The sequence below is a fragment of the Elgaria multicarinata genome, chromosome 8, assembly GCF_023053635.1.
Source record: "Elgaria multicarinata webbii isolate HBS135686 ecotype San Diego chromosome 8, rElgMul1.1.pri, whole genome shotgun sequence".
NCBI classification, from domain to species: domain Eukaryota; kingdom Metazoa; phylum Chordata; class Lepidosauria; order Squamata; family Anguidae; genus Elgaria; species Elgaria multicarinata.
Window position 1 is genome coordinate 71,656,823 of NC_086178.1, and position 13,316 is coordinate 71,670,138.

At 37.1% G+C, this 13,316-nt stretch overlaps 1 protein-coding gene across 4 annotated transcripts in view; it reads right to left on the minus strand.

Moving 5' to 3' along the window:
* The window catches only part of ATE1 (arginyltransferase 1), an 86,995-nt gene that overhangs the window by 55,771 nt on the left and 17,908 nt on the right, over window positions 1-13,316 (minus strand). For all 4 annotated transcript variants that reach the window (XM_063132759.1, XM_063132757.1, XM_063132758.1 and 1 more), the window contains exon 8: window positions 5,902-5,934. In XM_063132759.1, the coding sequence (XP_062988829.1) occupies window positions 5,902-5,934 (33 nt within the window). The remainder of the gene's footprint in view (window positions 1-5,901; window positions 5,935-13,316) is intronic.

Genomic DNA, 13,316 nt, shown 5'->3' on the forward strand with positions numbered 1-13,316 from the left:
AAATAAATATATGCAAACAGTTATGGGAGTAATGTTGTAACTATATAATTTGGGGAACAAATCCATAAATAGAATTCAACAGAACAATTCAGATCCTGCTCATTAATTCTTCATTTTTAAAGGATGTGGGTAACTAGCCCCAGTGTTCTAAATACTCAAGGTAATGAATTGATGTTTCTAGAAAAGAACTGGAAATCTTATGTTTAGAGTATGCTTTCCCTGGTTACATAAATAGGCCGTTCTTTACATTCAGAGACCACATTTCCTTTTCCAAGAGCATGTTTATCCTTTTAAGAATTTGAGGGTTTTACATCTAAACTTGAACAGAAGTACTGGAGAAACCTTACTACTGCCAAGGGTGTTCTCTCTAAGTAGTTTATTAAGAATTTAAAAGACAACTAGAACACAGTCACATACGTTTCATTTTTGCTTTTCAAATTATTTGTGGTATAATGTACCACTTTGAAACCAGCACATGATGTTTGTTTTAAGATGTAGAATTTCAAAAATCCTTATGGCCTTGGATATGCAATCCTTTTTATTTAGTTTCACTTAATCAAAAACATGTGCAAGTGGTGCCACACAAAATTCAATTCAAGATTCAAAATGTCAATAAAAAAAACATCCCAGGGGAAAAAATGGCATTAACTTTACGGGGAAGGTATATAAGCATCTCTGTAGCCCTTCAAAATAGGGAAAACAATGGAAATCTGCTGCCTTACTTGACGAGGTGATAAAAGCTCTTTACTTATTAAGTCTAATGATCCCGATTAGCCTTCATAGCTTTCAGGTTGGTGGAATGTAAGTGTGGTGGGGGTCGATTCAGCAGAAAAAAACCTAACAAACTCTCCACACATGGCTTCATTCAAACAGCAACATATCAAATTACTGGTGCAATTACTATAACCTGACGATTTCATTGCACTCATGTGGTAGTTAACTCTTTAAGACCTACAACAAACGAAGTCATCTTAGCTGTTAGAAATGAAGTAATCTGAAGCCGTGACCCTAAAACCACCCAATTTACCCACCCTGGATATCTATTTTTAAGAAGCACAATTCAATGTTGAAAACTTTAGGCTTTCTTTCAGGTTTTACATTTGTAAAAAAAAAAAAAAAAAAAAAAAAAAAGGGCAAGGAACTAAGAATCTAAAATTTCTATACACTTTTTTTATTGTATTTTATATTATGGTTTTATACTGTTGTTTTATACTTTGAATGGTTTTAATTTTTGTGAACCGCCCAGAAAGCTCCGGCTATTAGGCGGTATAGAAATGTAATAAATAAATAAATACACTGTAAATAAATACACTTGTTCATGCACTGGTTATTTCACGGTTGGACTACTGCAACCTTCTTCTCTCTGGCCTTCCTTCTTCTCACATCAGCCCGTTGGTTTCTGTTCACCACTCTGCCGCAAAGATCATCTTCTTAGCACGCCGCTCCGACCATGTTACTCCGCTTCTGAAATCTCTTCATTGGCTTCCAATTCACTTCAGAATCCAATATAAACTTCTCCTGTTAACCTTCAAAGCTTTTCACGGTCTAGCTCCTTCCTATCTCTCCTCTCTCATCTCACACTATTGCCCCGCTCGTGCTCTTCGCTCCTCTGATGCCATGTTTCTCGCCTGCCCAAGGGCCTCTACTTCCCTTGCTCGGCTTCGTCCATTTTCGTCTGCTGCCCCTTACGCCTGGAACGCTCTTCCAGAACATTTGAGAACTACAAGTTCAACCACAGCTTTTAAAGCTCAACTAAAAACTTTTCTTTTTCCTAAAGCTTTTAAAACTTGATGTTGTGCAGACTTCTACTGTTACTTTCTACTGTTAGTTTTTCCCTACCCTGTGCCTGCTTACCCTTCCCTGTACCTGTTGGCATTCTCTTCCCCTCCTTATTGTTTTACTATGATTTTATTAGATTGTAAGCCTATGCGGCAGAGTCTTGCTATTTACTGTTTTACTCTGTACAGCACCATGTACATTGATGGTGCTATATAAATAAATAATAATAATAATAATAATAAAACAAATGTTCTGCTTTGATGGTTTCAAGCTTATCTTTTGCAAAGCAGGGTTTAGTACAGCAGGTCTGTTCACTCCTTCCCATCCAAATTTCCCTAAGTAATTTTCTCACAACGAAAGTGAGGACTGTTACCTGCAACCAAACCACACAAGGAGCACTGACAATACGAAGCACTATATAATGACAAATTAGCTGTGCCATCTGAATGCATTTCAAGAACTGGCTTGGGACTAAAAGCCTCTAGTATGCAGCGGTAAGGATGAGTTGAGACACCCACGTGAACAGTTGTGCATGTATATAATATAAACCTGCTTTTCTATGAACTGAAGCTCATTAGGGCCCCATCATGTGTTCTCATACTGCTCTGTCTTATGAACGGTCTCCACTGACGGGTATCGCAAATAGCAGTCTGTACTATACATTCTGCATCAGTGATTACCAGTAGGGATTAACCAGCAACTTGAGGCTGGGGGAAGAGACAAACTGCCTCAATAAATCCAATTTTGATGGGGTTTTAAATACTCATGTTAAGGCTAATTAAGGAGATCAGATGAACTAAATTTGATCAAGAATCTAAATACTGTTTTAAGAACAGAAGCAAGTAGGTAGCTGAGAAAGGAATGCATTGAAGCAGCTCCATATTCAGGGCAGCAGGATAGTTTAAAATATATCAATTTCCAATTCCAAGGCACTACTTTTTAAAAAAAAAAAGCGAAAGGAAATTATCCTTTCTGAATTTAAACCTTTTAAGCCACTAAGCTTTTGGAGTCTCTTGATGTCTCATTAATTGTTTTAAACTGATAACATATGTCAGGAACATCCATTTTTTCAGACTTCTGGCTTTTCCTAGGGATCAGTTATTCAATGTATACTGTATATGTAAATACAAACATTATCTACTGCTTAACTTTGAAGATGGGCTACCACATCCCCTACGTCAGGGGTGCGGAAGCTCAGACCCTGGGGCCGTTAAGAGCTTCTCTGAAATTGAAATTGGCCCCCAGGCTGAAAGATGTCCCCTGTTCCTGCCCTATATCCATCCCACTGCCAGAGTATCAGATTGCACTGGCTAGTTATGTCATAACATAATATGTCTACCAATAAGAATCCCAGTTCAGTGATCTGCTGCAGGCACAGAGTTTTGAAAACACACACAAAACCTCCAGAATATTCAAAGTGCCATTTTCACTTAATTGGAAGGGCAGCTCCTTGCTAGAAGTCCGGTTAAGTGAATGGGGATGCCCAACATGCAGGAATGTTGTAAAGCCACTGGAGCACACAGGAAATAGCCCCTGTCCAACAGTTATTAAAGGAATAGATAACTGCCAAATCACAAACAAGGTACATATCCATCTTCCTCATATTCATTTTCAGAAATCGAATTATAACATTTACAGTCTTCTATTCAAAAAAGATTTTTGCAAAGGTATGTGACATCTTAAGAAGAAGAAAAAGAAGTTGTTTTTTCACGCTTGTGGCAGTTTTTCTAGATAAACGTGACAAGCTTTGCCAAGTTATGCCGGGGTTTTTTACTGATTAAGGAATTTCCTGATTATTGAGCATGTTTTAAGTATGACGACTTTCTGGATGTTGGTGTGGATGTATTTTGGTAGGCCGAGTTCCTGATGCCGGTGACTGATGTGTGTGTGACTAACAGAATAATTGTGACATTTCCCTGTTGCCATAGTTCCTTAACTTCCATAGCCAGTGGTGTACATTTTTCTCTTTTCCTCTTCCTTTTCTACAACATTTTTGTCATTAGGTATTGCTATGACTGTTATGTCTGGTCGGTTGCAAGGTACTGTCTTGTCCATATGAATTGTTCTGTCCCAGTATATTTTATGATCTGCATTTTCCAAGATTTTTGGGGGGTGAGTATGTATAGTATGGTGTAGGTTGTTTGATGAGGTTGAATTTGATGGCGTTGGTGAATTATTTTGCAGCTGTATTGTGTCTGTCCGTATAGTCCATTCCTGCCAGAAATTTACATCCTCCCTGTTACATGGTCTATTGTTTCTTGGATGACACTTCCTACATGAATCTGTTGTTAAATTGTTATCTTCTATGATGTATTTTTGGTAGTTCTTGGTTGCTATGACTTGATCCTGTATAGCTATTAGGTATCATTCTGTTTCAGGAAATTGCTCGCCTTTCCTAAGCCATTCGTACGATAGTTCTTTGTTTATTTGTAGGTTCTGTATTATGTTGTAGTGCTTCCCATGTAGTGCTTTTTGTGCCCATTTTTCTTTTTTCTCTGCGAGTGTGGGCGGTCATGTTTGATCTTCGTTTTGTAGTGCTGGGTTGAGTGGGATGTATTTTTTATTTGCTTTTACTATGGCTTTATGAATGGGGGTGTTTTTAGTGCAAAAGAATTTTGAGTGATGATGATGATTTCATTTCTATACCGCCCAATAGCGAAAGCTCTCTGAGTAGTTCAGGTCACAGACAAAAATAGAAATTGCAAATTTTTAAAAAAATATACATTATAAAAAAAATAATCTAAAAATTATTGAAAGCACAAATTAAAAAACAATTTAAATGCCCAAAAACAATTTTGATATAATCCATAACCACAACTACATAAATAAAACAGCATAAAACCAATTTGAATGTTAGCATATGCAGGTATAGTAATCTGGTCGTCAAGTGGAAAGCATCATACTCTTAAGCATCATAGTGTAGATTTACAAATGATCTTGCTTACAAGGTCTGTACACGTATAAGTATTTACAACAAACTTTCCTATGATATCCAAGTCAACATAACCATTTGAAAGGTACAATTGTCATTTCTAAGTTACATTTATATACTACTCTGCTCCAAGGAGTTAAAGGTAGCATACTTGTTTCCCCACTCCCATTTTATCCTCATAACAACTTTGTAAGGTAGGTTAGATTGAGAGATAATGGCTGGGTTCAGACAACATGATAACCAACAGTGGTTTAAGTAGTCAGTCGTCAGTTGAGTGGTCAATGGTTGGTTATTGTCTTATCTGTCAGGCAAAAAACACCCCACAGTTGACTATTTCCCCAAAATAACCAACACTCTGCAGAGTTCACTATCTGCACAACCGTTCATTAGCGTGTTGTCTGTCGGGCTCAGTGGACTATTTTGCAGGGTTGAGTGGACTATTTCAGCTGGATGCAGAGTTCCTGGGCAAGAGTGGCCAAAACCGTGCTGGCCGCTCTGCTACAGCCAGCACAACTCGCAGAGGCTGCTGGGATAGTACTGGGAGGGTGGGGAGAGGGGCAGGGGCTGTGCCAGTCAAATGATGGGTTGACTATTAGTCCACTCAACGCCAGCCCCAATCACTTCACAGTTGTATAGGAACATTTTGGATGAGTTCAGATGTTGACCGGCCCAAGGTTACCTACTGAGCTTCAGAGCTGAGTGAGGATTTGAACCTGGGGCTCATTCAACACCCATATGTTTGGGTTTAACCCACTGCATCAAACTAAAACTAATTATCACAAATCAGAAACTCACAACCACCCAGCGTGTGTTTTTTTTAAAGGTATTCAACTGCATCTACCACTCAGTCTATCAGGTGCTCCTCCAAAAAGCCCACTAGCTGTTAAGAGGCAGCCAGAAATGCAAAGTTGAACAAGGACTGTGCATCTCAACCTTTAGCATTTTTAAATAGAATTTTAAATATAATTAAGAAAGCTTGTTCAAAATTCGTCTAGTATTTTCAAGAGCACCTCAAAGAATTCAGCAAATTACAATAAAATAAATAATATGCTGGGAATCAAATTTACTGGACTTTTGAAAAAAAATATCTCCTACATTATAAATAAAATTGCAGGCACCAGGTACAGGAGACAAACTTTGATTTGTATTAAAAACAATACAACTATTTAGAGTAAAAGATCATTACATACCTCAAGTGGAGAGTCACAGAGGAATCGTGTGAACTGTGTTTGGGATATTTATCAAAATTCCATATCACCAAGGATATATGTTCAACATGGAATTAAACACACACAGAACAGAAAGAAACAAGTTAGTAAAAAGATTTTTTATCTTAAATGCATTGTGCTATGTGATTTACCTAATGCTTGTTATAAGAAATTACGTCATTAAATAAATAAATAGAAGCTTTCATAAATTTAGCTCTTGAAGATTTAGTTTTGGTACTTTGCAGTATGAAAGCTGCTGCATTATAATGAACTAAACCCACTTGTTCCTATTTAACAAATTCATCAGAAAATAATCAGGTGGCAATGCTACGAGTTGGCTTTTAGCAACTTTAGTGTGAGAATTAGAAGATTTTAATTATTAGATATTGAAAACTGCAGCATAGTCTTATTGTTATTATTATATTTATTTGTATCCTGCCTTTTCCCCAATACTGAAACAGTTGTGGCAACAAGGAACCTTAATGGGCTCTGAGCAGAGGCAGGATAGTCATCAGATATCCTACATAAAGTGATCTAAGGTTATGAGCTATGACCTACTAATTGTGAAATTCAGCTTCCTCCTCACATTACCTTGGGTTGGGATTTTCTTTCAAATCAGAAAGTACTACCAAAAATACAGGATAGGAATCTGATAAACCAATAATATTTTGCTTGGAAATGCAGCCCTAGCTTAGTCAGCCAAGTGGCGTGTCCCACCTCACCCCTATGCACACGATACAGGACAGGCACGTCACACTTCCATTACCTCTCCCACCTCAAAAAGAGGAAGGAGGGAGAAATCATGATAATGGTGCCTTTACATGAGCGGCATGTACATTAAGTATCATGGAGGACAAGGGAATGCACCACTCTTCCACCAAAGAAAGGCTGATTATTTGAAACAGGTCTCAGTGACTTTTTTTTTTACTGACACTTCGGCCCAATCCATTTTCTCACATATGAGTATCTTACAGACTAGATATCCTAAGTAAAAGGGACCTTCTTTATGGGAAGAAGTTATATTACATGGTCTTTCCGTTTTTCCTAATGTGCAGATTCTATCGTGAACAGAACATGGGGAGAAAAAAGTGAAAGAGAAATGCAGTCACAACAGCCTTGCTCAGACTTCTTCACGTATACATTAAATGCATGGGGAGCAGGATCCCTCAAATGGGCCATCCCAACCTGTTGACTCCGCTCCCTTGACCTTCACATGTAGAGCTGAAGATCTGAAAAGGGGAGCATGCAGATCTCTACATGGAAGTCAGGAAGAGGCAAGTCAGAAGGGCACGCAACATTGGCGATGGCATGGTGCCCTATTTCCATGTATTCAGCCTACCTATGGAGAATGAACAGCAGGGTAAAGACGACCACTGAATGGAAGGATCAAGACAGATTCACTTCTGAAGGACAGTTTGCAACACTATTACATGTATGCTGTTTGTACAAAGTGATTGATTGCTCCTTGTCGATTACATATTAAAGAGAAGATAATCTAATACTAAAGTACTACTGACATGTAAACAATTCTATTAAACATAAGCCACCTGAAAACACTTTTTAAAAAATGAAAAAGAGGAGAGTTTTCAAAGCACACTGAGGTGCCACAAATAATTCCTGACAAACCAGAAGGAAGTAGCATACAAAGATTGTAGCTGTGATACATTTTGGACACGGATTCCAGCAAAAGGTGGAGAACAGAGGAAAAATTGTAAGAGATCAAATATCTAATTGTCTATTTGAAAAGATCCTGCTTTATAAAGGTTTAATTTTATTTCATACACACACAAGGCAAGTTTAAAAATAGAAACACAGTGGGTTTTTAAAAAATGAAATTAATTTCCCCCAAGTTAAATTTTATCATGCATTCTCATATATTAGTGCCTTGTAAATCATTCAACACATACTAAAGATGGCAGGCAGGCATTATTTTATTTTATTTATTTATTTCATTTCTATACTACCCAATAGCTGAAGCTGTATTTGCTGGTTAGCAATTGTGTGTAGGGGCTAGGAGCAACCAAGGCGTTGTTGAACCCCTTCCCTATACACCAACTTCTTCCCGACAGACTCTAATCTCAGGATCCCACCCCTGTCTCAGCTTGCAGAAGGGGAATAACCCAATAGTGAGTGGGAAAGCATTTTGTACTCCCTTCACATCCATCATTTCTCTTCGACATATGTTTTTTATCCATACACCAGTATTATATGGGAAAGGGAAGGGTTTGGGATCCATATCCCATTTATCTTGTAATGGATAGTACCACCCTCCGATTGTGGGTCATCCTACTGTTCTGAAAACTAAAACTTCTAAGAACAGGTTGATCCATAATCTGTCCTTGCATGGAGCTGTGCACAAACCAGGATAATCACACGATAACCTAAAGAATGTCTGTTTATATATATTTAAAAAACTTGTTTTTCTTGTGACTACACACACCTGATTCAGTAACTGCCCAGACTCTTGGATTCCCTGGTGAAGTTTCTGATCTTTACAGGAAAACATTGTTTTAAAAAATCTGAGGAATCTTGTTCATTTGTTGCTCACTTTCAGTTGATATGGAAGAATTTGTTTCTTAAAACCGACCGTAAAGTAATGCAGACATTAAGAACATGGAATCCACGAATTGCACCAATATTGCTAAAGCTTAGGAAACATATGCTTCATGCCCACATAAACACATTATACTCCTATAACTTTTCATAGGCTCTGACCCATGAAAGCTTATGCCACAACAAATTTTTAATCTTTAAGGTGCCACCAGATGCTTTATTTTAACTTGTGGTGACAAGAGAACCATGTAGCAGAATTTACTATTCTATCAAAAGAAAGCAACATGATAAGAAGGAAAAAGATTCCAGTGAATCGAGAACTTCCAAAAGACCATAATATGGTTTTCTTTTCCAATGCCATCTCATTTTGCTTTTGGTTCTGTTCCTGCTGCAATATGTCTGTAGCTGAAAGCAAGAACTAATTAACCTACAAATGGATGGTAAATATTTAGACAAGCCCTTTGACAATTAAAAAGGAGTCTTCTATAAGCCTAAGCCGTTGCCGGGGACAAGGGAACAGTGTGCCGTCTATAGTTAGTCCTTTCGGAGTCATTCACAACCAAGGTGTTCAAAAGCCAGCATAATCTGGAGCTTTACAACAGAGGCATGAGAAAATTGTTGGTTTCATTATTCTAATTATACCTCTGAATCCAAGAGCAGTAATGTAGTTTCCAAAGATCCATTCAGATTTGAGAAATAGGCCAATTTCTAAGCATCTGCACTTCTTTGCTTTTATGTAGACCTTAGTAATTCCTTAATTATAGTAAAAAAAATGAACTGGCATCAGAGGAAAAGTAATGCATTTTTGTTCTTGGAAAAACTTTCAGGAATTCTAATTCTAGCATGTCATTGGGCTGTAAATGCCAAAACATTTTCTAAATATTTAGTGACGTTAAAATAATTGTTGTGCCTTTTTTACTTGGAGCTATTTTCAAATATTTGAAGTTATCACAGATTATATCAAAGTTACAGGTTATTACACATAGACACTGCTCTGTGGTCCCTTGAGAATAACAAATATTGAACACCTTTAGCTGAAACAGCTTCAGTTGATTTGAAGCTTAAAACCATCAACCTTCAAAGTCCAAGAAGGCCCAACAAAGCTTGAAAATGGGACCCATTTTGTCACCCACTTGCCAGATGCCATACAATACTACACCCAGATATTCTGCTTGATGAAGGTTTGTTATTGCCAGTAATACTGCTTGATAAGAATCATAGAATTGTAGAGTTGGAAGGGGCCTATAAGGCCATCAAGTCCAACCCCCCTCCCCTGTGTCTGCTACCTGGTAACAGTCAAATAAAAAAATTGCAAAAAATGGATACTGCAATATAGCTACTACAACATGGCAACAATATCTGACAGTTCAACAATCATTGTGGAAAACAAAGCATGAGCTCTACAGCTGAAGCTAATTTGAAATACCTAAGCATGAGAACAAAACTGACAGTTCTTAGATATCTTCAGTGAAGTGAAACACTTCACTGATATTTAAATTTACAATTGATATGAAGTACTGAAGGTTAATCAGTCATAATATTTGGCCACTAAAGTACATATTGCTAAAGGGAAAGGTTAGCGTGAATACACATAGCACCAGATAGAAGTATTTTAGTGCACTTAAATTTCAGAATTTTTCCAGCATCACAATTAAATGTTGCTCAAACAGTACAGGTCAATTAATTTTGCTGATGCCTTAGAACACCTGGTTCCAAGTAATGGGACTATTGATTCCTAGCTTTTGAATGGGCCTTTTCGAGGGAAGTATTGCTTCCTGGCTTTTCAATGGGCCAGTCTGGATGTCACGATCAGGGCCTAGAGCCCACAAGTATCTCCTATCCTCAGCATATGTGCAAGGAGAAGACATAAGGCTTTGTTTCTGTTTTTGATTAACTACAGTTTAATAGCGCTTCCAAATCCGAACTGTGGATAGCCTTAACTATGGTTTGCTGAAACAAGCCAGCTTCATAACAGTGGGTAGGGAGGACAACAGAATAAATTCAAATTTGAATTAAAGTTGGCAAAATATTCCCTCAATTTAATACCTAACATGTACTTTAAAACGTAATACACTTATACGAAGAGGATTCCCCATTCATTTCAATGGCGGGTACAACATTGTCCAGATAGGAGCTCAATGAATACGTCAAGCTTCCACACTACTGTTTTAATAGCGTATAAATAAATAAGCAGAATATTTGAAGTTATGGATTTATTCAAGAGACTAATATCTCAATCTGGAAGGGGTTTATGGGTGGGGGAGGCAACAGATATGTTCTTACATAGATTAGTATATTGTTGATATGAACTGCTTACGTTTCCTTTATCTTCCATTTGCTTGAATCTCCAACCGAACACACAACTGTCATTTTGGAGAGTTAATAAAGAAAGGAAAGACTATTCGCAACCAGTTCAGTCACATTACTACAGTTTTTTAGACAGTGAATATTTTGTAGGTCTTTAAATAAAAATTCTTCCAAAACAAATATTTGACTAAGCCTAAGGTAAGGAGCCTGTCCAGTTTTGCAGTGGAAACTGAGCAACACGCTATTTTTTTCCTATAAACTTGTCATTATAAAATATGCCAAAAGCAGTGGAGTAGAATGCTTGCTTCAGTAAAGCTAAATAGCAATAAAATGGTTAACTATGGCTATTTGAGAGAACTACTGTAAGACTTATGATCATGTATGGAAATGTTTTCTAACTGGTGTAATTGCCACTTGGTTTGTTTTGGTTACCTTGCAGATGTAAACTATTTCTTCAGAAGACATAGAATACCATAAAGGGACTTAATAGCCAAAAGTTAGCTTTAACAAAAAGAGCATTATGTAAAACAGCATATGGCAGCCCCAAAATAGTAACACTGTTATCAAACGTGAAGACAGAAAGGTATTTTAAAGTTTAAACTTCACAATCTGACAAACTTGCAACAAACTTCGTTGAATAGCAGTGGCATAACTTTAGTTCTGAGTATTCAATATAAACAATTTAAAGAAAATAGCACTACAGTATAGCAATATAAGTTGTATATTCTAGATGTACACACTTAGAATGCTTGATGCTGTGCTCATCTCAAAGAAGGGGATATAAAAATAGTTAAGTAATTTTAATGGATTACTGTTAGTAGTGGAAGCATGCAAGTTTTTACAATCACAGAATATTCTTCATGAGGCAGAAGGGGAATGCTTACTCAGACCAAAAGTGCTTACTGGTGTCCATAAGTTGAGTTACTTGATCGAATAAAGCAAGCAGCGTTTGAGATGCATAGCACCCAATCTGCTGCAGATGCACATTCATTTAAACTAAGAATGCAAGTTTCCTATTTAGCCCCTGAGTATTACTTCCAAAGCACATCCCATGGCAAGTTTCCATTGTAGAAGTAGTGGAGAGGAAAGGTGGTGTGGTGTTCCTAACAAAGAAACACAGGAAAATTCTGAACATAAGTCTATCACATTGCTGGACTACAACTAATAAGATGTGAAGGCCCAGGAAAAAAAAACCTGGAAACATTGAGAAAAAACATTTTTCTCCTGTTTTTTCCTAAGGGCTGTTTTTGTTTTCCCCCAGAAAACTGGAAAAACCGTACAGCTTTAGACTATGAAATATTTTCTTTCAGAATTTAAGACAAGGTGTTTATATATTGTTCCCCCAAACGGTTTCTAAAAAAAAAGTAATAACACTTTTGTAGAAAGGCTAGAGATGTAAAATGTCTAGAAATAATGAAGCCATAGGGGGAAATGTTTTATAATGTTCTCTGTAAAATTCTCAGAATAGCTAGTTCTTCCATTCCTTATTAATATCATTGGTCTAATGATAAACACTTCTGGAGTCATGCTCAGTTTCCCAACACATGAATAGAGTCACCTTTTCATAATACGGAAGAAAGTATGCATTCTTGACAGTTTGGGCTTTGTTCTACAGAGTCCTGCACTTCTCTGGTTAGATGTGTAACAGTCAATTAATATAGTTGTAATCTAAATCCACATGCGGGGGGAAAAACATTGCAAATTATCCACCTACTGTCACCAGCTGAGATGAAACAGCATGTGGGTTATTCAACGTTTCTTTTCGTCTTCTTTTTAATTAATTTTGAGTCTTGAGTCTCAAAGAACTCACTGCCACTGTTTTTAGTAAACTTCTCAAGTAGACTTCACCACTAGGTAATGTTGCCATAAAAGTTTTTAACTTCTGCCACTAAAATAAAACCCTTCTACCTAAAAGAAACTCAGTAGCCTGGTTCCTACATAGGCATGGAACCGACACTAACACCAGAGACAACCTTTCAGAATGAACAAAAAATAAGATGCTCATTAACGGAAACTATTTACAAAAGCAAATAAAATGCCACTCTTCAAATAATAGGTTGGTTAAATGGTCTAAAATTAAATATGGTTGCTTACCATTCCCACCTGAATCTTAATCAGTTAAATAAAATCTAAGTGGCTTTTGCTTCAGATCAGATTGCTCTAAGCTCCATCCCACAAACAGGAATAGACACCAGTCTTTCCTCTGCCTCCAGTTCTCTCTGCTTCTTCTTCCTTCCAGGATGATTCATATGTTTCAGGGACTACTTGCTGAAGCCCCGTCAAGTCAGACATAAAACAGGAATCTAAAATATGTCACGTATAACTTTGCTCATAAAATTATCGTGGATAGTATATTAAATTTAACAGTATATTTTATTCAGAAAATAATTACAAATTTACTAATTTACTTTTAAAAGATTTTAAACAGAATAATTTGTGTGAGCAAACCCTGATATACCTTATATAACTTTAGGAACATAAAGGCTGTTTTATGTTCCTAAAACAGTCTTCCCCTACCTTTTGGACTACAACACCTA